The sequence below is a fragment of the Crocodylus porosus genome, unplaced genomic scaffold, assembly GCF_001723895.1.
Source record: "Crocodylus porosus isolate Cpor-Errol unplaced genomic scaffold, CroPor_comp1, whole genome shotgun sequence".
Classification (NCBI taxonomy): domain Eukaryota; kingdom Metazoa; phylum Chordata; order Crocodylia; family Crocodylidae; genus Crocodylus; species Crocodylus porosus.
In genome coordinates, this window is record NW_017728912.1 from 34,557,613 (window position 1) to 34,580,922 (window position 23,310).

At 49.1% G+C, this 23,310-nt stretch overlaps 1 protein-coding gene across 1 annotated transcript; it reads left to right on the forward strand.

The window, feature by feature from the left end:
* The first annotated feature begins 19,519 nt into the window (after nucleotides 1-19,519).
* UTP3 (UTP3, small subunit processome component homolog (S. cerevisiae)) lies at nucleotides 19,520-21,135 on the forward strand. The gene has a single exon (XM_019534263.1). It carries the CDS (start codon nucleotides 19,641-19,643, stop codon nucleotides 21,072-21,074), a length of 1,434 nt encoding a protein of 477 aa, XP_019389808.1. The 5' UTR covers nucleotides 19,520-19,640; the 3' UTR covers nucleotides 21,075-21,135.
* The last annotated feature ends 2,175 nt before the right edge of the window (nucleotides 21,136-23,310 follow it).

Below are 23,310 nucleotides of genomic sequence, written 5' to 3' on the forward strand. Positions count from 1 at the left end.
ATGGGGAACAGGGGGAACAGGGGCACAGCAAAGGTAGGGGGCATAGATTAAGGCCCCCATGGTGAGGGAGGGAGTGGGGCAGGCTTGGCAGCTGGGGCTGAGGGTGCTACCCAGCTGAGACAGCACATGGGCCCAGGGCTGAGGTGGAAATGTGTGGTCACGGAGCCTGACTGGGGCATGCGATGGAAGCACTAGCGGTTAATTCAGGGGGCACTGGGGGTGGGGGCAACTCCCCACTGCTGCATGAACTCCTGGGGAAGGGACATGGGGGACACATTCCCCCTCCAGACTTGTCCATGGGGTGGGAGTGGATGTGGTTTGCCCGCTGCAGGCTTGGGGCTCCCTGCCCTGCTGCCCTCCCCCTAGGGCCTCTGTGGCCCAGCAGGTGGGACCTGGTGCAGAAAGGCAGAAAGGCTCAGTGCTGCCACTACCAGGAGTTCCACACTGGCTGCATCACCATGGTGTGACGCCCACAGCCCACACAGCAGCAGCAGGGGCAATGCTGTGGAGTTGTGCCCCCTGCTACTACCAGGTGGGTAAAGGGTGCCTTGCCATGGCAGAGTGGGGCTCCCAAGATACCTCTTACCTGGTATCCCATGAGGTACTGATCAGAAAACTGGAAGATATCAGGCCCAACTGTGGGACTGTCAAGTGGGTGCAAAACTGGTTGCAGGGTAGGACGCAAAGAGTCCAAATGAATGGGCTGGTATCGTCCTGGTGAGATGTGGGCAGTGGTGGACCCCAGGTCAGTACTTGGCCCAGTGCTGTTCAACATCTTCATCAATGACCTGGATGAGGGGGTGAAAAGGCCATTGGCCAAGTTTGCGGACAACACCAAAATATGGGGTTGTGCAGACATACCCACAGATAGGCTGCATATACAAGCAGACCTAGACAGGCTGGCATGTTGGGCGGAACAGAACCAGATGAGGTTCAATGCAGAGAAATGCAAAGTGCTCCATCTGGGAAGGAAGAACCCCCAACACACCTACAGGCTGGGCAATGCCAACCTGACCAGCACTACAAATGAAAGGGATCTGGGGGTAACAATAGACCCCAGCATGAATATGAGCTGGCAATGTGATGTAGTAACCACTAGGGCCAATACAACTCTGGCATGCAGTAACCGATGCATCCCCAGTAAAACCAAAGAAGTGATTCTCCCGCTTTACTCAACATTGGTGCGGCTGGAGCTGGAGTATTGTGTTCAGTTCTGGGCACCGCACTTCAACAAGGATGTGCTAAAGCTCGAGAGGGTCCAAAGAAGGGCCACCCGTATGATATGGGACTTGCATGGCAAACTATATGAGGAGAGGCTGAGGGATCTCGGACTCTTCAGCCTAAAGAAAAGAAAAGAAAAGGAGTCCCGAGCCAACAGCAGACAGCCTGCATTCACCCACACCCCCCATAGGCTTAGTTCAGCTCTGCTCTGGCTGTGCCATTGCGGGGCGGTGGGGGAAGGGAGATAGGCTTGTGTCCCATCTTTCCATCTTTGAAAAATGGTCACCCTAGTGCAGGGGGGTGAGAACAGGTCAGGGTCACAGCCTCAACCTTCACCTTAGTGTGCCAGGCAGCATAAACTGGACATGGCTGAGGTAGGAAATAATCTCTGCCTGAAGAAGCAGTTCCTCATCCTCCTCCCCAGGCTGAGCAAAACAACTCCATCACAATTGCACTCTGAGGAACCTCCCCAACCCTCACACAGGCTGTCCATAACCCTAATACTGTAGCCTAATACCTAATAGAGTGTCTTTCACCCAAGGATCTCACAGATCCTTCACTTCACAGTGTCCTAGTAAGCTGGGGGGTATCAGCCTCTCCATCGTACCAGGATGTAATATGGAAACTAAGGCATAAGAAAGTGAAATGGTTTGCTCAGTCATGCAGTGAATCAATGTAAAAGCCAGGAATAGAATCCAGGAGACCCTGTTCTATACTCCATATACTTAGGGATCAACTCTTCCCATTAATTCAGGAGCATCTTTTAAATATGCATGTCTCAGAACATTGCATGTCTCTAAGGAATTCTATCTGCTCCTGTACAAAAAACAAACAATAATGGCTACAAACTCTTGGAAGACCACTTCAGGCTCAACATCAGGAAAAACTTCTTCACAGTCAGGGTGTCCAGACTGGAATAAGCTCCCTCCAGAAGTGGTGCAATCACCTACCCTGAAAATCTTCAAGAGAAGACTGGATAGTCACCTTGCTGGGGTCACCTGACCTCCAGTTATCTTAGTGCAGGGCGCTGGACCCAATGATCTTCCAATGTCCCTTCTGGCCTTACAATCTATGAAAGTGAATCGATGACTCCAGTGGTGGTGCTACTGGAGGGCTTCAGTTTCTTCGACCACAGCACACACTTCAGGGAGAGAAGACTCCTCAGAAGGGATGGCATCTGCCTCATGCAGAGGGATAAGTCTCTGTTCTTGGCCAGGCTGGCCGATCTTCTAGACAGGGCTTTAAACTAAGATGGCCAGGGAATGGGGAAACACTGACTGGAGCATGCCTGGGAACTGCACACAAGAGAACTCCAAAGTTGAGGACACTAGGAGAACCACTCTTGCAAGAGCTGAAGGGATGGTTCTTCCTTAGCATGACAGGAAATCAAGGGTCTCAACTGGATGACTCAGGTGCCTGTACACTAATGCCAGGAGCATGGGGAACAAGCAGGAAGAGCTAGCCTTCCTACTCTCCTTATGTGGGCCTTATGATCTAATAGGGATCACGGAGACCTGGTGGGACTCCTCACATGATTGGAACATACCCATAGAGGGCTACGCCCTGCACAGAAAGGATGGAGTAGGGAAATAATGTAGAGGTGTAGCTCTCTACGTGAGGGAGCAGTACACCATCTTGGAGGCTGACATCAGCTCCAAAGAAGAGCAGCTCGAAACCCTCTAGATCAAACTACTGGGGCCGGGGGCACATGGTGAAAGAGACCTAACTGTATGTGTATACTACAGGCCACCAAAGCAGGGGGAGGACCTCGATCTGGAGTACTCTCGAGCCTTCTTGGTTTAATAGGGATATCAGGATCCTCTTGAAAAAGAAGGAAGAGGCATACAAACAATCGAAGCTTGGGACAGTCCCCAAGGAGGACTATAAAACAACAGCCTGCACTAGTAGGGAACAGATTAGAAAGGCTAAGGCGGTGACTGAATTTAAACCAGCAACAGAAATCAAGGACAATAAGAAGTCCTTCTTTAGGGAACAGGAGGAAAACAAATGGAAGCGTGGGGCCCCTGCTTAACAACTCAGGACAGCTGATTACCAACACTCAGGAGAAAACTGAACTCTTCCAAAACTCGTGGCACTCGGGGGGAGGTCCCTGAAGACTAGAAGAGGGCCAATGTTGTGCCCATCTTCAAGAAGGGGAGGAGAGAGGGCCTGGGCAACTACAGGCCAGTTAGCCTAACTTCTATCCCAGGGAAAATCCTGGAAAAATTCATCAAGGATTCTATGTGCGATACATTTGCAGAAGGTAGGATTGTGAATGACAGCCAGCATGGCTTCATCATGGGCAGGTCTTGTCTTACCAACCTCATCTCCTTTTACAACCAGGTAACTCACCACCTAAAAAAGAGAGGAGGTGGACATTGTATACCTAGGCTCCCAAAAGGCCTTTGATCTGGTATCCCAAGATGTTCTCATGAGAAAATTGGAGGATTGCAGGAACCAGATGAAGCTCAATATTGAGAGACATGTAAAATGCTCCATCTGGGGATGAACGATCCCCAACATACTTACAGGCTTGGTGGCACCACGACTGAAAGGGACCCAGGGGTAATAATAGACCATAGTATGAACATGAACCATTAGCATGATGCTGTAGCCAGCAGGGCAAACGATGCTCTGGCATGCGTCAACCAATGCATCTCAAGCAAAACCAAGAAAGTGATTCTTCCGCTTTATTCAGCATTTGGTAAGACCGCAGCTGGAGAACTACATCCAGTTCTGGGCGCCACACTTCAATAAGGACATGGGAAACCTTGAGAGAGTCCAGAGAAGAACCACCTGTATGATCAGAGACTTGCAAGGCAAGCCAAACAAGGTAAGGCTGAGGGACTTGGGCCTCTTCAGCCTAAAAAAGAGAAGGTTGAGAGGGGACTTGGTAGCAGCTTACTGCTACATCAGGGGAATACATCAAGGGCTCAGAGAACAGCTGTTCACCTGGGCACAGGCACCCTTGGCAAAAATCAGGAGTAATGGCTACAAACTCCTGGAAGACCGTTTCAGGCTTAACACTAGGAAAAAATTCTTCACAGTTAGGGTCTCCAGACTGTGGAATAAACTCCCTCCAGAGGTGGTGCAATCGCCTACCCTGGAAATCTTCAAAAAGAGATTGGACGGTCACCTAACTGGGTCACCTCTCCCCAGTTGTCTTTCCTGCCTAGTGCAGAGGGGCTGGACCTGATGATCTGGTAGATTATAGGGATCAGATAGACTATAATAAGAAATGAAGTCAAGTGACTTCCTCAGTGCTGCCTGACCAGAAATGCTTCTGCCACTGCCAGGCAGTTGGTTTTAAATTTTGGCTGGACTAAGAATTAATGAGGGTTGCATGTGCATCCCCCTCTCCCCCACCCCCAGACCTCTCCCTGGACACTTGGCAAATGTAGTTCTGCTACTGTGTGTCCTCACCATACACCAGAAGGCCTGTGAGAGAGAGGGAGGCAGTACTGTAGTTCATGTAACTGAGCATGTCCAGTCAACGCATAATTCACTAGGAGCCAGTCTTTCTTTTCCTCTAAAAAAATAGCAAATCAAAATGAACCTGTAGCATCTGATGAAGTAGGCTGTAACCTATCCCAGCGAGTGGTAATTGATGGTGTGGCCTCAACCTGGAGGGCCATCTCCAGTGGTGTCCCCCAGTTCTTGGGCCCATGCTCTTTAACATTTTTATCAGTGACCTGGATGAGGGACTGAAAAGTGCAATGTTTAAGTTTGCAGATGATAACAAGCTGTGGGGCAAAGCAGGCATGTCTGAGGACAGGACGAAGATCCAGGATGACCCTGACAGGTTGGTCCTATGGACTGAATGCAATCAGATGAGGTTCAACAGGGACACATGCCAGGTCCTTCACCTGGGTAGGAAGAACCCTCACCATACCTATACGATGGGTGGTGGTCCACTTTTCTATGATTTCTGTTAAAGCTCATAATTCTCTGAACAAATGAGTCTGTAAGGTGCCACCCTACCCTGCCTTCTACAGTAGTTGCTAGTTAAATTATTGACAGCATGGATTCTGATATTTACAATGAACTGAGGCCCACAGAATCCTCTGGCCTCAAGGGACTTATTCCCAATTTACACTAAAGTATCCGAAACAAGAATTTCTTCCTGGTTGCCAGTGACAGCAGCAGGCAAAGAATCAGTTTTGTACTGTAATTTGTGGGATCTCTCTTTCTTTAACCTGGGTTAGACACAGACATCAGCGACACATACACATACACCATCATGCTCCAACACTTACCACACAAGGGGTGTCCCTCTTTTGAAGTGTTCTGATTTCTTCAGCTATAGAAGTCAAAATCCTGGTCCCCTCTGTCCCTTTTGCAATGCTCTAGGAGTTCAAAAAAGTCATAAAGCTTGCTTAATAACCTACCTCTGATTTTCTCAAGGGCACAGACCTGACACAGCCCCTGGCACAAGCTGCCTAAACACTTGGGTGTTTTGTTAGCCTGTAGCTGGTGTGGTACCACGATGCAATTTAAAACAGTCCTGTTCTTGATATTTTGGTTCTGAGCTGGAGAAACAACAGATTTTGCTGCTTTTGAAAAGCTGGGGTTTTTCTTCTTAGAAACTTGGGCTCTTCAGTCACATTATTTTCAAGTACATAACAGAGTTGAACCAAACTAAATTTCAAAAATAGGTTTAAAGTTCCTGCTGTGACAATCAAGCCAGTAGTGACTCTTCTAGGTAAGTTAAAAAGTACATTCCCAGGTGGTTCCTATTCACACAACTATTCCCTCAGGGCTGAATTGTTCCCCTTGTTTTGTGTCAACTGAGTTTCTGTAAAACTGACTGTTGTTGCTCTTGTTGATAATTTGGATCTTTTTAGAGAGTAGAATAAAAGTCATAAAGATATTCTAATATGCTTATTTTAAACAGGACTGTAATGAGAGTATGATGTACAAAAGTTGGAACATAGTCAGACAAAATGGAATCCTTTGAAAGAAAATTAATCTATGGACCAAGAGCACTTGTGGAAAATGTGACCAGAAACCTGAATATTTGGAGAAGCTGAGCACGTGCAAAAAAGGATTATCATGGAAACTGGTTTGCAGCCTTAAATATCAACCTCAGCTATGAAGACTTTAGATCAGCAGAGGAGGGCCTAGATGGTGAGCAAAAGCTGAAGTTTCATCCTCAAATCTATATTAGTGCTATCTTGTTTCCATATATTTAATTTAAATGCTAGTAAGAAGTTAGATATTTATAAGTAAAACTGCACCTGTTTTGTGGTTTTGATTTTTAAATAAACCAGCACCTGCACTTGTTTTGCACAGAACTATTCCTGGCTACAGTATATCAGCTTCATTTACCAGACATGGGTTTCTGAATTTGTCTTATGTTATTTATTAAGATTGTCTTTGCCATGTGCCTATCTGCACTTGTTAAAAGCAGAATTACTTCAGACAGGCTGTGGTGACTTTATTTTCTTCTTTGAAAGGTGAGAAAGTAGATTAGGTGTCTCATGCCTATGAATCAAGACCAAGAAAGGAAATGGTAATATAAATGAGGATTAATTCTACCAGCCAAGGATCTCCCACTGGTGTGAATCAGTAGTGCTCTATAGTCTTCAAGGCAGACAAGGTTCTTTGGGTGAATCTGATATCTTTTATTAGACCAACTTAAATCGTTGGAAAAAAAATTTAAGCAAACTTTCGGATTCAAAAACCCTTCATCAGGCTAAAGAAGTTTCAGCAGTTGGTGTGTGCTCTTCCTGGATGGAATGAAAAGTAAAGAAGCCAGAGGCTGGGCTGGTATGCATACAAGCCAGGCAGTCAGTGAAGATGTAGAGTGAGGAGCCAGTGGGTGAGAGACAGGCTGGGTGGCGGGGAGAGAAGGGGGATGAATAGTAGAGAGGTACCTGGGGAGTCAGATATCTGGCAGGTCATAATGTGTCATGAATCCAATGTCTATATTTAGTCCATGATTTTTAGTACCCAAGAGGTGGATGAAATGTAATATATCTCATCCAGTGCACCAAACACCCTGATGGAGAATACATAGGGAGAGACCAAACAAAAACTGTGCACCAGAGTGAATGCACACCAGAAATCTATCAAAGACAAGAATACTCAATTACCTGTGGAGGCACATTTCTCACAAGAAAACCACTTTCTCTCCAATCTCTAAGTCCTGATCCTCAAAGGAAACTTACAAAACACTTCCCAGAGACGAGCCTATGAACTCCACTTCATCAACTTCCTGGACACTAAAAATCATGGACTAAATATAGACATTGGATTTATGACACATTATGACCTGCCAGACATCTGACTCCCCAGGTACCTCTCTACTATTCACCCCCCTTCTCTCCCCGCCACCCAGCCTGTCTCTCACCCATTGACTCCTCAATCTACATCTTCACTGACTGCCTGTCTTGTACGCATACCAGCCCAGCCTCTGGCTTCTTTACCTTTCATCCCATCCAGGAAGAGCACACACCAACTGCTGAAACTTCCTCAGCCTGAGAAAGGGTTTTTGAACCCGAAAGCTTGCTTAAATTTTTTTTCCAACAATTTAAGTTGGTCTAATAAAAGATATCAGATTCACCCAAAGAACTTTGTCTGCCTGTGTCCTTAGATCAACATGGCTACAACCTACACCCCTGTAGTCTTCAATGGAGCAGTGCCAGTTATATCAGCCATTGATCTGGATCTGAATATCCAATTGCAAAGGAGAACTTGTGCCAACAGTACAACTAAGGTATATCCTGAAAGGGGTCTGTGTAAAGGCCTAAACCCCAAATTCTGACAGAACAAAAGTGATGGGCATGTTTCCATGTCTGGTACAGCTACTGAGGTCAGTGTTGTATTTCTAGTATAAACTTGTCCCCATATATCAGCAGGCATCCCCTGAGGCTTCATAAGCAAAGCACTGCTAGGTCTGGGCAGGGTTAGGATGAGTCCTCTAACACCACTGGGTGCTGTGGAAGGACCTGAGCAGATGTCGGTAGCCCTTAGTCCTGCAAAATGGAAGGGGTCCTTTGCTCTGGAGATGCTTTCTTTTACAGAGGAGAGAACATGGAGGTTTTGGACTCCTGTGACAGTAAAAGTCCCACAGTATTTTCACAAAAGCTAAATTCAATTCTGAAATTGTCTGCCATCATCCCCCTAAACAACACCCAAGTGCAGTATCCCTCTTTGACTTTAGACCTATGATGTTGCAAAAATGATGCTGTGTGTTCTTTGCAAGTTGCTCTTTTGCACTCCTGGGATGTTTAAATAGTGGATAAAGGGTGAATTTCACCTCTGTGCACAGGGTGGCACAAGGCCTATGCACTATTTATCATGCACTAAATCCACAAAGGCCTCCAAAGACAGTTGTTAACTGGAGTTTGCAGTCAGCAAAGAATGGCCTGACATCACAAAAAAGGAGTGAGAGGTTCTGAGGACACCTCTAAAGATGCCTGACCTAACTTCAGCACTTACCTACCTATGCCAGCTTCTCATACAATCACCTCAGTGCCTTCCTCCACACAGCCTCTTAAAAATGGTACAACCCCTCAAGTTCATCTGCAAAGTCACCACCCTGTCCATGTTGTGCTGAATTTACATATACTTTTTCTGCTTGTTATATACCCTTTCCACAACCTCATCTCATTGTCTCTACCTCTTTTAGACTAGGAGCATCTCAGTGAAGAGATCTCCCTTTACTGAATGTTTGGAAAGCACTAAGTATGTAGCAGGTGCTGCAATAAAATATAAGATAATATATATACTAGTCTAAAGTGTTGAAGGAAATCCAGTTGTTTTGATTCTCCTATCACTTAGACCAGTTTTACCATGTCACTTCTGACATCAGTGAAGTGACCCCTGATTTATTTAGCAAGTAGCGAGATTAGAAGTAGACCTAGAACAGGGGTAAGCAAAATACAGTTTGCGGACCAGATCCAGCCGACAGAGGAGATTTTGTCTGGCCTGCAGCAGTTCCCTTGGTCCTCATGGCCCAGGTGCCATCGGGCCTGTGGAACATCCTGCCTCTCCCTGGGCATGCAGGAGATCTGGGGAGGCTCTGCAGCTAGATTGCCTTTCTAGGCAGCCCAGGAGATGGTGGCACCTTCTGGTTGCTGCCACCAATGGCCCCAGCACTGTGGTACTGGCAGGGACCCATGAGCACAGCCTTGACCCCAGCCCACCCTGTACCCACTCTGCAATCAGCCCAGCAGTGGACCGCTCTGAACCAGCCAGAACCTGCGTGCACAGCCCCAACCTGGCCCCCCATGCCTGCTACTGACTTGCCTGCCCACGCTGAGCAGTGACAGCAATCAAGCAGAAGGGGCTGCTCAGCTTGGGGAAAAAACATCCCCCCCACTTTGCTGCTGCCAACCCCTTCTTGCTGCAACCAGTGGAGCTCGTGCCTGGGCTGCCCTATGACTCCTCTGCACTGCCACCACTGCCCCTCTGGGCAGGCTGGAGATGGCAGGGATGGTGGCAGAGAGGAGCCGCAGGGCAGCCTGGGCATGGGTTCCAGGAAGCTGCAGCCAAAAGGGCCCAGCAGTGGTGGAAGGGAACGGGGGTGCTTTTCCCTTGGGCCCAGCAGCATCTGCCCAGCCACTGCCATAGCTCAGCATGGCATGGAGCAGGCCAGTTCAAGGCTGTGTGTGCAGGTTCCGGCTAGTCTGGAGTTGGTCTGCTCCACCAGGCTGAGTCTGGAGCGGGTGCAGGGCAGGCTGGGGTTGGGGCTGTGCACATGGGTCTCTACCAGTACTATCTTTGGAGGTTTTTAAGACCTAGCAACACAAAGCCTTGGCTAGGATGATCTAGTTGGGGATGGTCCTGATCTGAGCAGGGGGTTGGACTAGATGATCTAAGGTCCCTTCCAACCCTAATTTTCTATGATCCTATGGTAGTGGCAGCCAGAAAGAGCCACTGCTGCTGCCAGGGCTGCCTAGAAGGTGGGGTGGACTAGGGTCAAGGCTGGGGCTGTGTGCTGTTGGCAGTGGCACGTGGGCTCCAGGCTGTTGTGGTGGTGGGGGATGCTCCCCCAAAACTACCTATGTGGCCTGTGGGCACAAATAATTGCCCACCCCGACCTAGAATGTATAGTCATCTTTGAAAATTACCAGTCATAGCTATTCTGTAAACTGGGGCAAAGAGAAGAAACAAAAAACTCCAGGGGAGATACAAGAAGAGGAAACTTGGACAAATGACTAGGGAGGAGTATAAAAGTATTGCTTGGGCATGCAGAGATGAAATCAGGAAGGCCAAAGTACAACTGGAGTTGCAGCTAGCAAGGGATGTGAAGGGTAACAAGAAGGGTTTCTACAAGTACGTCAGCAACAAGAGGAAGATCAGGGAAATTGTGGGTCCCTAACTAAATGGCAAAGGCAACCTAGTGATAGATGATACAGAAAAGGCTGAAGTACTCAACACCTTTTTCACCTCAGACTTCACAGGCAAGGTCAGCTCCCAGACTATTGCACCTGGTAGCACAGTTTGGGGAGGAGGTGAGTAGTCAGTGGCAAAAGAATAGGTTAGGGGCTATTCAGAAAAACTGGACATGTACAAGTCTATGGGGCCAGATGTTATGTGCTGAAGGGTGCTGAAAGAGTTGACCAATGTGATTGCAGAACTGCTAGCCATTATTTTTGAAAACTCATGGCAATTGGGAGAGGTCCCAGACTACTGGAAAAGGGCAAATACAGTCCCCATCGTGAAGAAAGGGAAGAAGGATCTGAGAAGCTACAGACCAGTCAGCCTTACCTCAGTCCCTAGAAAAATCACGGACCAGATCCTCAAGGAATTCATTTCTAAACACTTGGAGGAGAAGGTGATTAGGAAAAGTCGTCATGGATTTAGTAAGGGCAAGTCATGCCTGAACAACCTGACTGGCTTCTGTGAGACAATTGGCTCTGTGGATGTGCGAAGAGCAGTGGATATGATATACCCGGACTTTAGCAAGGCTTCTGTGATGGTCTCCCACAATATTCTTGCAAGCAAGCTAAGTAAGTACAGGTTGGATGAATGGACTGAAAGGTGGACAGAAAACTGGCTGGATTATCAAGCTCACAGGGTATCAGTCAATGGCTCAATGTCTAATTGGCAGCCAGTATCAAGTGGAGTCAGCCATGGATTGGTCCTGGGGCTGGTTTTGTTTAGTATCTTCATCAATGACCTCGAAGATGTGATGGAATGCACCTTCAACAAGTTTGCAGATGACACCAAGGCTAATAGCATACCGGGCTGCATTAGTAGGCATGTTGCCGGAAGATTGAAGGAAGTAATTATTCCCCTCTATTTGGCACTTGTGAGGCCACATCTATAGTGTTGTGTCTAGTTTCAGGTCCCCCAGTACAGAAGAATGTAGACCAGGGCAGGCAAAATACAGCCCATGGACCAGATCCAGTCCTCCCTACTTGCAATTTCATCTGGCATGCAGGGCCCCTCTGTAAGCCCTGGCCTTACCTGGGCTGCTCCTCTGCAAGCCACTGCCTCCATGCAGGAGGTACAGCTCTAGTTGCTAAACAAACATCCCCCCACCCCAGGCTGGCCTGACCTGCCCAATGCCCAAGGTAGAGCTAAGAAGCCAGACCTTGTGCCAGGACACTTGGTGGCTGTTTCCCACCTCCCTGCCTGCAAGAGTGGGAATTAAGGTACAGCCCTACTGCGCTGGGACTGGGGACTCCTGTTGAAGCTGGGCTGCGCTGTCCCCGCATGCTGAGGTAGCACAAGAGCTGTGGCTGTGGGGCCTGTGAGGCTGACTCCACACGCTGCCACCATGTGCAGCCAGGGACTGGGGTGGGAACATGGGAGCTATGACTATGGACCCAGGCAGGCCTGGTCCTGCCTCCAAATGCGGCCAGGGACTCAGGTGGGAGCACTGCTGGGCCAGATTGGGCTGGCCACGCATACTGCCGCCACCTACAGCTGGGGACTGGGGTGGAGGTACGGGGAGCTGCATGCTATGGGGCTGGGAGTGGCTGGCCTGACTTGCTGCTACCACATTCATCTTCAGGGACTTGCACACTCGAGGGACTCCACAGACCCTGCCCCCCAGACACCCCTACAACCTCCCACATACCTCACCCTCCACCAAACCCCCAAACATACCCACTCCCTCTCACAGCCCCCACACACATTCCTACACCCCCAACATAATCCCAGACACACCCATACCCTCCACACACACTCCCACACACCCCAACCCAACCACATGCCCCACACCCACACCATTCTCCCCTGCTCCCCCACACACCTCACACACTATACCAGTGGTGAGGTGTAAGAGGTGCATGTGGGTGCATGTGCACCCCCTGAGAGCATCAGTACAACCTCTGACTGGCTGCACTTGCCGCTTAGGTGATGGGCGGGGGAGGCAGGCGGGAGTGCTGGTACCCACCCTGCAAGTACAGGCCAATTGCTGCAGCCACTCTTGGTAGTGGCTGCAGCAATTGGCCGCAGCAGTCAGGGCAGAGAGATTGGCCATCGGGAAGCCCCCTTCCCAATCAGCAGATTCAGCCACAGGGGGACCATGCCCTCACACCCCACCGCGCACACTCTGCAACCACACCCCCTTACTTCCCCACACAATATACAAGAGTAAGACTGTATTTTGAGTTGTTATGCAATCACCTTAAGGTACATTATGCAAACACACATAAATCAGGACAATAATATATTTTTTAAATTAAATTAAAATAAGTTATATTACAAGTTTGATTTTTTTAGTCATGGCTGCTTTAGACAGGGGGGCACATGCCCCCCCGTGACCAATCCTGCTGACCGGGGGGAACCCCCGCAGACATTCCTGCAGACCCGGAGGTGGGGGGTCCACCCAGGTGATTGCACAAAGGCCAATCACTCCCAGAAGTGGCTGCAGAAATCACAGCAATTGGCCGGTGCTTGCAGGGGGGTACCAGTGCTCCTGCCAGACCCCCTGCTCATCACCTAAGCAGTCAGTGTGGTCATTCAGGGGGTGCCCCAGTGCTCTCAGGGAGCGCATGTGCACCCCCTACCTGTTGCCAGTGTTTTTAGTACATGATCTGTTTTTTTTCCAGTTTCAAGATGGCAACCTCCCATCCCCTGCTCCCAAAAGGAGTACTTCTGGGGCAAGGCGAGGGACTTCTGGTGGCAAACGTCAGGGTTAGGAGGTGGGATGTCCAGTCCCAAGATGGCAACCAGGGGGGAGGGCATCCATCAAGAGACAGGGCTACCCTTGCAGCCTTTCACAGCTCACCAAAACTCATTAAGCAGCCCTCCAGCTGAAATAATTGCCCACCCCTGATGTATATTAATTGGAGAGAGTCCAGCAGAAGGCAATGAAAATGATCAGTGTGCTGGGGAACATGACTTACAAGGAGAGCCTGAGGGAACTGGGCTCGTTTAGTCTGGAGAACAGAAGACTAAGGGGCGATTTAGTAGCAGCCTTCAGCTACCTGAAGGGGGGGTTCCAAAGAGGATGGAGCTGTACTGTTCTTAGGTGATGGCAGATGACAGAACAAGGAGCAATGGTCTCAAGTTGCAGCAAGGGAGGTTTAGGTTGGGTATTAGGAAAAGCTTTCTCACTGAGAAGACAGTAAAGCACTGAAACAGGCTACCCAGAGAGTTTATAGAGTCTCCATCCTTGGAGGTGTTTAAGACCTGGATAGATAAAGCCCTGACTAGAATGATCTAGTTGGCCATGGTCCCGCTTTGAGCAGAGAGTTGGACTAGATGTGGCTTCCTGAGGTCCCTTCCAACCCTAATTTTCTATGATTCTAAAATAAGAACTCCTCATGGATCGGCTTTGTCTAGCTGTTGCTTGCTATGTCCAGTATTCCTACAGCATGCTAAGTGCTGTACAAATCTAAAAGAAGTCACAGGCCCGTCCTGAAGGAATAATCTACTAGCCAGAGTCAGATTTAAGCAAGTATATGCACCACAAAAGAGGAAAACTTGACAACAAAACTCACTGGCCTCAACAGCTGTGAATGGCACAACTGTAGAAAATGGCATTTTTACATGCAAGTGCAAGTCATTATAAAGAAGAAATCAATCAGTCAATCAAGTCTGTCCTTCCTATGTTTAGAGACATGAATTTCAAGTATTTTCTTGTCATTCATGTCATGTGACAAGACCAGAGCTGATACTTTTCTTGATCTGGCTGAAGGAAACCAGACAATGAGTAGTTTCAGTGAACAGGAAGACAGGTGTTAGGTACACGTCATATCTTCCTTTCTTTATTGCTGTCAGACTAATTCACTGAGAGGTGTTGCATCAGGCATTGCCAAAAGGCACCTAAAAATATGCACCACGCTTTTCACATCAAGAAAAAGAAGCTAGTTGCTTCCTCTTCCGAAGTCTTTGTCTACGTGGCATCATTCATTACTGATACCTGAATTGTCTGGGAAAGTGTTCCCAAATAACTGCATGTAGCTGCCAGCTCAAACCTCAGCTTATGCCTTTGTGGATTTGTCAGTCCATGTTAAGAAGATTCCTTTTATAAAATATTGACTCCTGATTGAGAGAATGACGACTCAGTACATGATCTAGCTGAATCTCTATTCTCAAGTCACTATTTGCTCATGGCATTATAAACCGTTGTCTGGTTAGTCATCATTTTCCAATGCCTTCTAAGAGTCTCTGTCACTGCTTCTACTCCAAGGAAATACAGCTTGTCATTTATTATGACCAGGGATCCTGGCTTTTTTTGTTTAAAAATCACAAATTCTCTGATAAAATCACAAATTCTGTGATTAAAAAATTCCAAATCTGCATTTTTCCATGATTAAAATGAAATGCCTATATAGATAGTGTGTGTGTGTGTGTGTGTGTGTGTGTGTGTTAGTTGAACACAATGGTGTATTGATATATTTACAATTTTAAAGCAATTTGGAAGCCTACCAGTGCCTCAATCATTACAATTAAATAAATTCTAAATACCTATATATTTTGGCATTTGATTTTGTTTTTTTTATCATGGAAAATCAGAGCTTGCCCCCTTTGCTCACCAGGATACAAGACGAGCTGCAGCTGTCCCCCACACTGCTTTGTGGCCCTGAGCAGCCCTGCTATGTCAGTGCCTTGCCCCTGCCCAGGCTGTTGCCCCTCACTCCCAAGCTACAGCCCCCCAGCACCCTTCACTCCTGAGCTGCAGCCCGCTGCCCCTCATTCCTGACCCACAGCCCCCTACCCCACCCCCCAGTGTGTGAGAAAGAGGGTGGGAGTGTGGGGAAGGTGGGGTGTGGGCACAGACAATGCACAAGGGAGGTACAGGAGATGTGGCTGGGGGGTAGGGAGGGCACAGGCGATGCATGACGGGAACAGGGGAGGGCATGTGCCCCCCCCAGATTTCTGTGCCCACAGCAAGGTGTGGGGCTGCTGTTGAGCCAAACCAGCTCTGGGCAGGAGATGCTTCCATGGCCCAGCAGGCGGTACTTGGTGCAGGAGGGAGCACCTGCCACCATGGCCGCCAAGGTGCGGGGCACAACTCTGCACTGCCATTGTCATGCCTCACCTTGGCAGCCACGGTGGCACGACACTCCCTCCTGTGCCGGGTTCCAGCCACTGGGCTTCAGACGAGGCTCCTGCCCAGAGCTGGTCTGCCTGGCAGCAGCCTTGCACCCCGTTGTGCGTACAGAAATCTGGGGAGGGCACATGCCCCCCTGCCTCCACATGTATTGCCTGTGCCCTCCCTGCCCCCCCGGCGCATGGCCTGTGCCTCCCCACCCACCCCCACAGACTTACCTGGAGGGTGCTTTGGAAACTGCTCTCCACCACTGCCTGGCTGCCACGTGCACGTGTGCTCTGCCCTGAGTTCTGACCCTGTACTGTCACTGCCCTGTGATCCTGGCCCCAGCCTCCACCCCACTGCTCCCAGACACAGCTCTCCACCTGCCTGTGGCCCCACCCCATCCACCTGTCCAAGCATGCCCTGCCCACAGGAGGCCTGGGCTTGATGACCCTGCCTGCCCACCTGCTCTGTCTGGTGCGCCCAGTGGTGGATAAGGGGCAGACAGGCCAGGGTGCCCAAGCAGTGCGGCTAGATCTGGTGGCAATAATGGTGGCAGAGGCACTGGCAGTGGCAGCTAGACAGAGTGAGCTGCCACTGTGGGGGCCGACAGAAAACAGAGTGCAGCCCCACCCAGAATGGCAGGACTGGCCACACACACTATGGCCTGGGCTGCTCCCTGTGCCTGGGCCGAATGGAGCCAAAGGACCCACATGTCCCAGACAGAATCCCTTGGTAGGCCAGATCTGGCCTGCAAGCCATATTTTGCCCATCCCTGATTTAAAGGACTGTGTCCTGAAACACAGGCCTTTTCCAGATTTGCAGCATGGAAGGAAGATGTCCTACGGCAATATCACAATACTATGGCAGGATGATCAGGGGCATGGGGAGATTTCTGTACAAGGAGGATGCATCTACATGTACATTAATACACTTTTCCTAATGCACATTAAATTTAGTACCTCCATTTGAGGTACTAATGCACAGTAGTGAAAACACACATTTTAAAATGACATTTAATGTGCAGTAGCCTATTTTACTGCACATTACCCTAATTGCACTTTTTTATGTGATGTTTTAATGTGCCATAAAATAGGCTACTGCACTTTAAAGCGCACATGTAGATGCACTGGGAGCTACTAAATAAGTTAAGACTTTTCAGGTTAGAGAAAAGCTGACTGGGGGGGGTGAAAGAAGCCTATACAATAATGAATAATTAGTGCGGAGACAGTAAATATAGATTTAGTATTTACTGCCTCTCAGAATACTTGAATTAATGGACATACAAGGAAATAATTAGGAAACAGGCTTTAAACTAATAAAAGGAATACTTTTTTTCATACAGTGCACAAGTAATTTGTGGAGCTTATATAGGTACAGGATATTGTAGAGGCCAAGAATTTAACCAGGTTCAGAAAGGGGTTAGGCTGATTCATGCAGTTTAAGTCCATCAATAAATCTTAAACATTATACTAGGGCTGCAACTTCCAAATTAGGACTTCCTAGGCCTCTACATGTTGGGAGCTGTAAAGGAAGATGGTTGGGGACAGACTAGTTTGGACAGGCCCTGCATAAATACTAGTTCCCTTAGCATCCACTCTGTGCTACTGCAAGGTACAGGCCTGTTCGCTATGTAAAAGGGATGGTGGGCCTAGATCACCAGGAAACTTACCAGGTCACTAGGGCTGTGCAAAGCTTTGCCAGCCGTTTCATTTCAATGCTGTTTCGACTCGTTTCGAGCTCAAAACAGTGAAATCAGAATGAAATGAAAGGCTTCAAAATAGCCTCAAAACTAAATGCAGCCACTCGAAATGTTTTGAAAGTTTCAAAATTTTTCGAATTTCAAAGCAACCAGCCAGGTGGTGGGAGGCAGGGGAGAGCCAGGTCTGTTCTCCAAGCAACTCCACAGCCCCATGTGGCTCAGCCTGGCGGGGAGCGCAGCTCTGGTTCTCCCCACCTGCTGCTGCTGGGCTAAGATCTGTGGGGCTGGCAGAGCCAATTGGAGTGCAGCGCCGGCTCTGCCCGCCTCCCGCTGCCAAGCTATGCTCCAATTGGCTTTCCCAGCCCCATGGAGCTCAACCCAGTGGCAGAAGGCAAGCAAAGGTGGGGCTGCGCTTTGCCTCCCACCCCTGGGATGAGTTCCACGGGGCATGAGCCACTGGGAGCTGGGGAGGTGAGCCTGACCGTGGGAGGTGGAGAGCAGCCTGGCACTCCACTCCGCTTCCTCCCACCAGGCTCAGTTCCCCAGTGCTGCCAGCTGCTCAGAGCTGAGCCTGGTAGCGGAAGGCACTTCCCCGCACCGGGCTCAGTTCCTCAGTGCTTCCACACTGCGGGGCTCCACTGCCACTGGGGAACTGAGCCCAGTGCGGGGAAGTGCCTCCTGCCACCCAGCTCAGCTCCCAGCAGCTGGCAGCACTGGGGAATAGAGCCCGGTGGGAGAAAGTTATAGGTTGTTTTGTGCTTCCCCATTATAGCTTATAGGCGAAATGTCAAAACAGCGTCAAAACAGCAAAACCATTTCGACAAAACAAAACGGAACAGTGCTTTTGAAACTAAAAAAAAATCAAAACGAAACACTGTTCCGTCAAAACATAACTCGAAGCAGAACGCTGATGTTTTGCACAGTCCTAAAGGTCACTAGATACATAATGATTCCTTGGAACAACAAAAGAGAAAAGCCTGCTTAGTGCACATGGCTGTATGGGCAGAGGCCTGCCTAGGAACTGGCAGCCTGCTTTGTTACAAGGGGGGAACTAAGTGCGTGTCCACTGAGCCAGCATTACCAGGTCTTAAATGTGAAATTACTGTACTGGAAGCTCAAAATTATCCCATTTACTGAAAAAACTACCGTACACTGAAATATATGCAAACAAGTCTTCTAACTTACTTTATATTGTACCTGAGCAGTGAGCCAGTGAGAACTGGGTCTCAAAGCTGAAGCATTTACTTTGAGGCAAGCAGCCATATGAAAAGGTTGACAGCAAACCCAAAGACTTGCCTGGCAGCAGAAGTTAGAAGGATGTGAAGTCCTGGATTAAAGAGTCGGGGATGGAGAGTGTTTGCCCGTAGTATCTGGGGGCTTCTGAGGCCTCTGGGCTTTGGACTGCCTGTAGGATGCCTACCGTTGGACTTGGGAGCATCTAAAGATAGGCCCAAAAGGGCGAGAGTCCGGGAGGGAGGCTGCTTGCTGGCTGTACTGCCATACGCAGTGTTTAGAACAGTGAGTGCTGCGTGCTCAATCCATATGGTTTCTGGGATGCCTGAGTTTTGCTTAATATGTGATTTGGAATCGATCTGGCTGATTTGACCTGGGACACGAAATTTATTATTAAAAAAAAAACCGAAAAGCAAGCCCAGCAAACCCACACGTGGGTTAAGACTCCCTCACAGTGACTTGGGTTTGGCACGTGCTGCATCAACCAGCTGCCCCCAAAATTATCGCGCGCGTGTTGAACACTTTCACCATTCCTGGCAGCGCACCGGGCTCTGGCTGCCATCCTGTCCAAACGTAGCAGTTACCGAGCACCCAGCAACGCCGCGCGGAGCCCCGGGGCGAGACAACTGACGAACACCGAGGGCCAGAGGATCCTACCGAGTTGCCAGGGGGCGGAAGCCCAGCCCAACCCCGCTGTCACTGGAGGAGGCCAGCTCGCGGGGGAGGGGCTGCGGGGGGTGGGGGCCGCTGTGCGCCGGCCACGTGACCGCGGGCAGTGACGGAAGGGGCGGGCTGCAGGCGGAAGGGGCGGGCGAGCAGCGGTAACCGGAAGTGGGGCGGGGGATCTTGAACGCATGCGGGTTGCGGCCGGAAGGGATCGCAGGAGACGCGCCCCGGAGCCGGAAGCGGGCGGACGCTTGAGTGAGTGGCGCTGGGGGCAGGTGTGTGTTGCCATGGTCTGTGCCGCACGCCGACCCGGAGCCGGAAGTGGGGTGTGAGCACACGTGGGCTCGGCTAGGCCCTTCGTTGCTCCGCTGCGGGATGGGGAGGCCGCGTCGCGCCCCGCCGCGCCGGGGGCCCCCGAAGCCGGAGAGCGATGGCGAGGAGGAGCCGCCGGCCACGGAGATCTTCCCGAACGAGGTGGACGATTTCCCCGAGCAGCAGCTGGCGAAGATGATGGGCGCCTTGGAGAGCGAGGAGGAGGTGGAGAGCGAGGAGGAGGTGCTGGGGCTGCAGCTGCCGGAAGAGAGTAGCGAGGAGGAAGAAAAAGATGAAGAAGACGAGGCGGAGCAGGAGGGGGACGAGGAGCTGTCTATGCAGAGTGACTTGGAGGAGCTGGACCGGGGCTCCGGGCTGCCTCACGAGCTCTCATGGGGCCAGCGGAAGCAGCTCTACTACGACACAGACTACGGGGCTGATGCCCGCTCCAAAGCCAAGCGGAGCCGTGAGGAGGTCGAGGCCGAGGAGGAGGAAGAGGAACAGGAGGCTCAGGTCATCCAGAAGCGGTTGGTGCAGAATCTGGGTGAAGATGACTATGGGCTGGATCTGGTGCAAGGTTACATGGCTGAGCAGCAGAAAGTCCAGGGGCAGGACAAGGGCCAGAAGATCGCTAAGGACTTACAGATGCTTTCCAAGAAAGAGCAGCTGAAGCTGCTGAGGCAAGAATCCCCAGAGTTACTGCAGCTGATCGGGGACTTTGAAGCTAAGTTAACTGAGCTCAAAGACAAGCTGCATCCACTCATACAAATGGTCAAAAATGGGATTATCCCGGAGGGGAAAGGCAGCCACTATCTGCAGACCAAGTACCATCTCTATTTGAATTATTGTGCCAATATCAGCTTCTACCTGGTTTTAAAGTCAAAGAGGATGCCAGTGCATCGCCATCCTGTTATTGAAAGACTAGTTACTTACAGAAATTTAATCAATGACTTGAGCGTTGTGGATCAGAAGTTATCAGCAGAAATTGAGCTGCTCCTTAAAGAATTCCCCAGTGAGAAGGAAATTGCATCAGGAAAGAAGGAAGCCATGTTGCTGCTTCAGAGGACTGCTTGTAAAACTAAACCCAGAACTGTTCGTCAGACTTCCAGTGGTCAAGCTGCGGCAAAGGAACTAACAGATGATTCAGATCTGGATGAAGAGGCAGCCTTGAAATATTACATGGAGATGGAGGAGAAGGTAAAACTTAAGAGAAAGAAAAGGGAAGGCCAAAATACTATGGAAGAAGAACCTGTATTGGAAGAAGAGGATCCAAATAAAAAGAGAGGTGTAACTTATCAGATGGTGAAGAATAAAGGCCTTACACCCAAAAGGAAGAAGGCTGATCGTAACCCAAGAGTCAAGCATCGTGAGAAATTCCGTCGTGCCAAGATTCGTCGGAAGGGTCAAGTCCGAGAGGTGCGGAGGGAGGAGCAGAGATACAGCGGTGAACTGTCTGGCATACGTGCTGGAGTTAAGAAAAGCAGAAAGCTTCAGTGACATCTTTGTTCTTAGGAGCTGAAAACTGTGGGTGTGAACACAATAAATATATATTTTTAATGGGACACTGTGTCTTTTAATACTTAATGTAGACAGATTACTGATTTTCATTGAGATCATTTTTTGTTTAGTTAACTCTGTGCTAGCACCTATCTCCAAAACATAGTCCATAACAGCAGGCATATATGTATTGAGTTGGGATGCATCACAGAGGAATTTAGCAACTGGATGGGGCTTGGCAGTATTTGTTTAAGGATGAGCAGAGGAATGAAGTGCTCACAACCACTATGACCCTCTTTTATTTAGCATGTTCTACTGGTCCAGCTGTTCTGAGCTACAGAGTTTGGTGCCTCTCTTTTGCTTAGTTCATCTTCATGTTCCATCCTATTCTCTGCTTCTTTGGAAAACTGGAATGTAATGTAAGAATTTAATTACATGCACAAATAAATCACTAAGGAAAGATTTAAATCTCGTAAACAATTAACACAATACAAAACCGATACCTTCAAAGCCCCAAAGAGTTTAATTCCTAAATTGACATACTGTATGTTCTGTGTGGATTATCCATAACATACTTTAAATGCTTTAGTTTTATTCATTAGCCATGAAATGGCTTAGTCTCAGCCTCTCTCTCCTTTTCCCTCCCCGCCCCCCCCTTTTTTTTCTTAGCATCATCTACACTTCCATTTTGGTAGGTAATTGTCCATCAACCTGTCTCATGCTGGTTTAGAGCTCAGCTGAGCTGTTACTGAAGGACAAGTTGGCTGACTCCATTCATTTAACATGCTCCTTGTGCTGTCCAGGGGCCTTGCTGTAGTTTTTACTAACAGTTAAACAAGGCTAAGCCCTGAGGCAGTACAAACTATTAGAAATTGCATTACTTGAGAAAGAGAGGGTTTTCCTTAAATGGGTGTCAAACTCTTCCAGCACATAGGTTGGATGAGTGGTGGTGTAGGGCCAGTCTGTGGGCTGGAAGTCCCTCAGCACACTGAATCCAGCAGCTGCTCCAGTCAGTCTGAGTACTATGCGGTGTGTGGTGTGGATCCCAGAATGGGTGCCCTGTGCAGTTCAGTCTGGCTGGCAGTGGGTTGCAAGGATCCCAGACCAGCCGGAGCAGGTGAGTTGCTGCATGTGGTGTCCACCCTGTCCTGATTGCTCCACATGTGGTGCCTGCTTGGGGAACCACATTGCACATGGTGCTTCTTCCAGCTGTTCTGGAACCTATGCCATGTGTGGTGCTCAGACACTGCATGCAGCACAGGTCCTGACTGGAGCAGGTGCAGTGTATGGTGCAGTTGCAGAGCTGCCAGGGCACATGCCACATCTTGTGTTGTTTGGCCAGAGTGGGCACACTGCATGCTGCGCAATGCCTGTTCTGGCCAGTCTGGGATCTGTGTTACACACCCCCTTCCAGATTGCACTGTAAGCAGTGCCTGTTCTGGCTACTCTGGCATCTGTGCCACATGTAGCACTAGTCTTAGACAAGCTGAACCAGCTACTGGAGCCAGTATGATGGGGAGTAGGGGGAGGGTTGTGGAACTGATCCAGCCATGGCATGTGCTGTGCCCCATATGGGTCTGCTCAGACCCAGGGGCAGAACCAAAGACCTAAGAACAGGCAGTATGTTTCACACCCCTGCCTTATAAAAACCTGCAAAGTCTCCTGCGTTTCCCATGTGTTGGAGAACTGCAGTTCCTGTAGGTTAATCTTAGGCCAAAATTCCTTCTGGAGAGCATCAGTATATCAGCCTCTTGCAACAGACCAAAGTCCTACTTTTGACTATAGTGAAACAGTTTTGTATGAGGAAAGGTTCAGAGCCAGCATCATACCAATTTCTTTGGTCTTTGTGCCTGCTAACAGAGCATTCAAAAATATACACTTCAGAAAATGTATTGATGAAATTTGTTCTTCTTTTAAACAATGCTGAGGATATGTGTGTGCAAGTGTAGTTTCTGTTGTTCCAGAATCAGTCTCAAGTTTTGGCTTAGCTTGTGTCCCAAGCTAGCTGGCTGTGACTGTCCTTAAATCTATCTAGTGGCATGTATAAAATGAAAAGGTGGTTTCAAGTGGACATACATCTATTAATAATTCAAATTGCAAATTTGGTGTTGTAACTAGCGCCCTTCTGGCAATCTCAATGAAGAACCCAATAGCTGAGTGCTTGTCACAACTCTATTCTGTACTAAAAACAGTGACAGCCTGTGGATGACACTACAGTATCATTGAAATCAGCGAT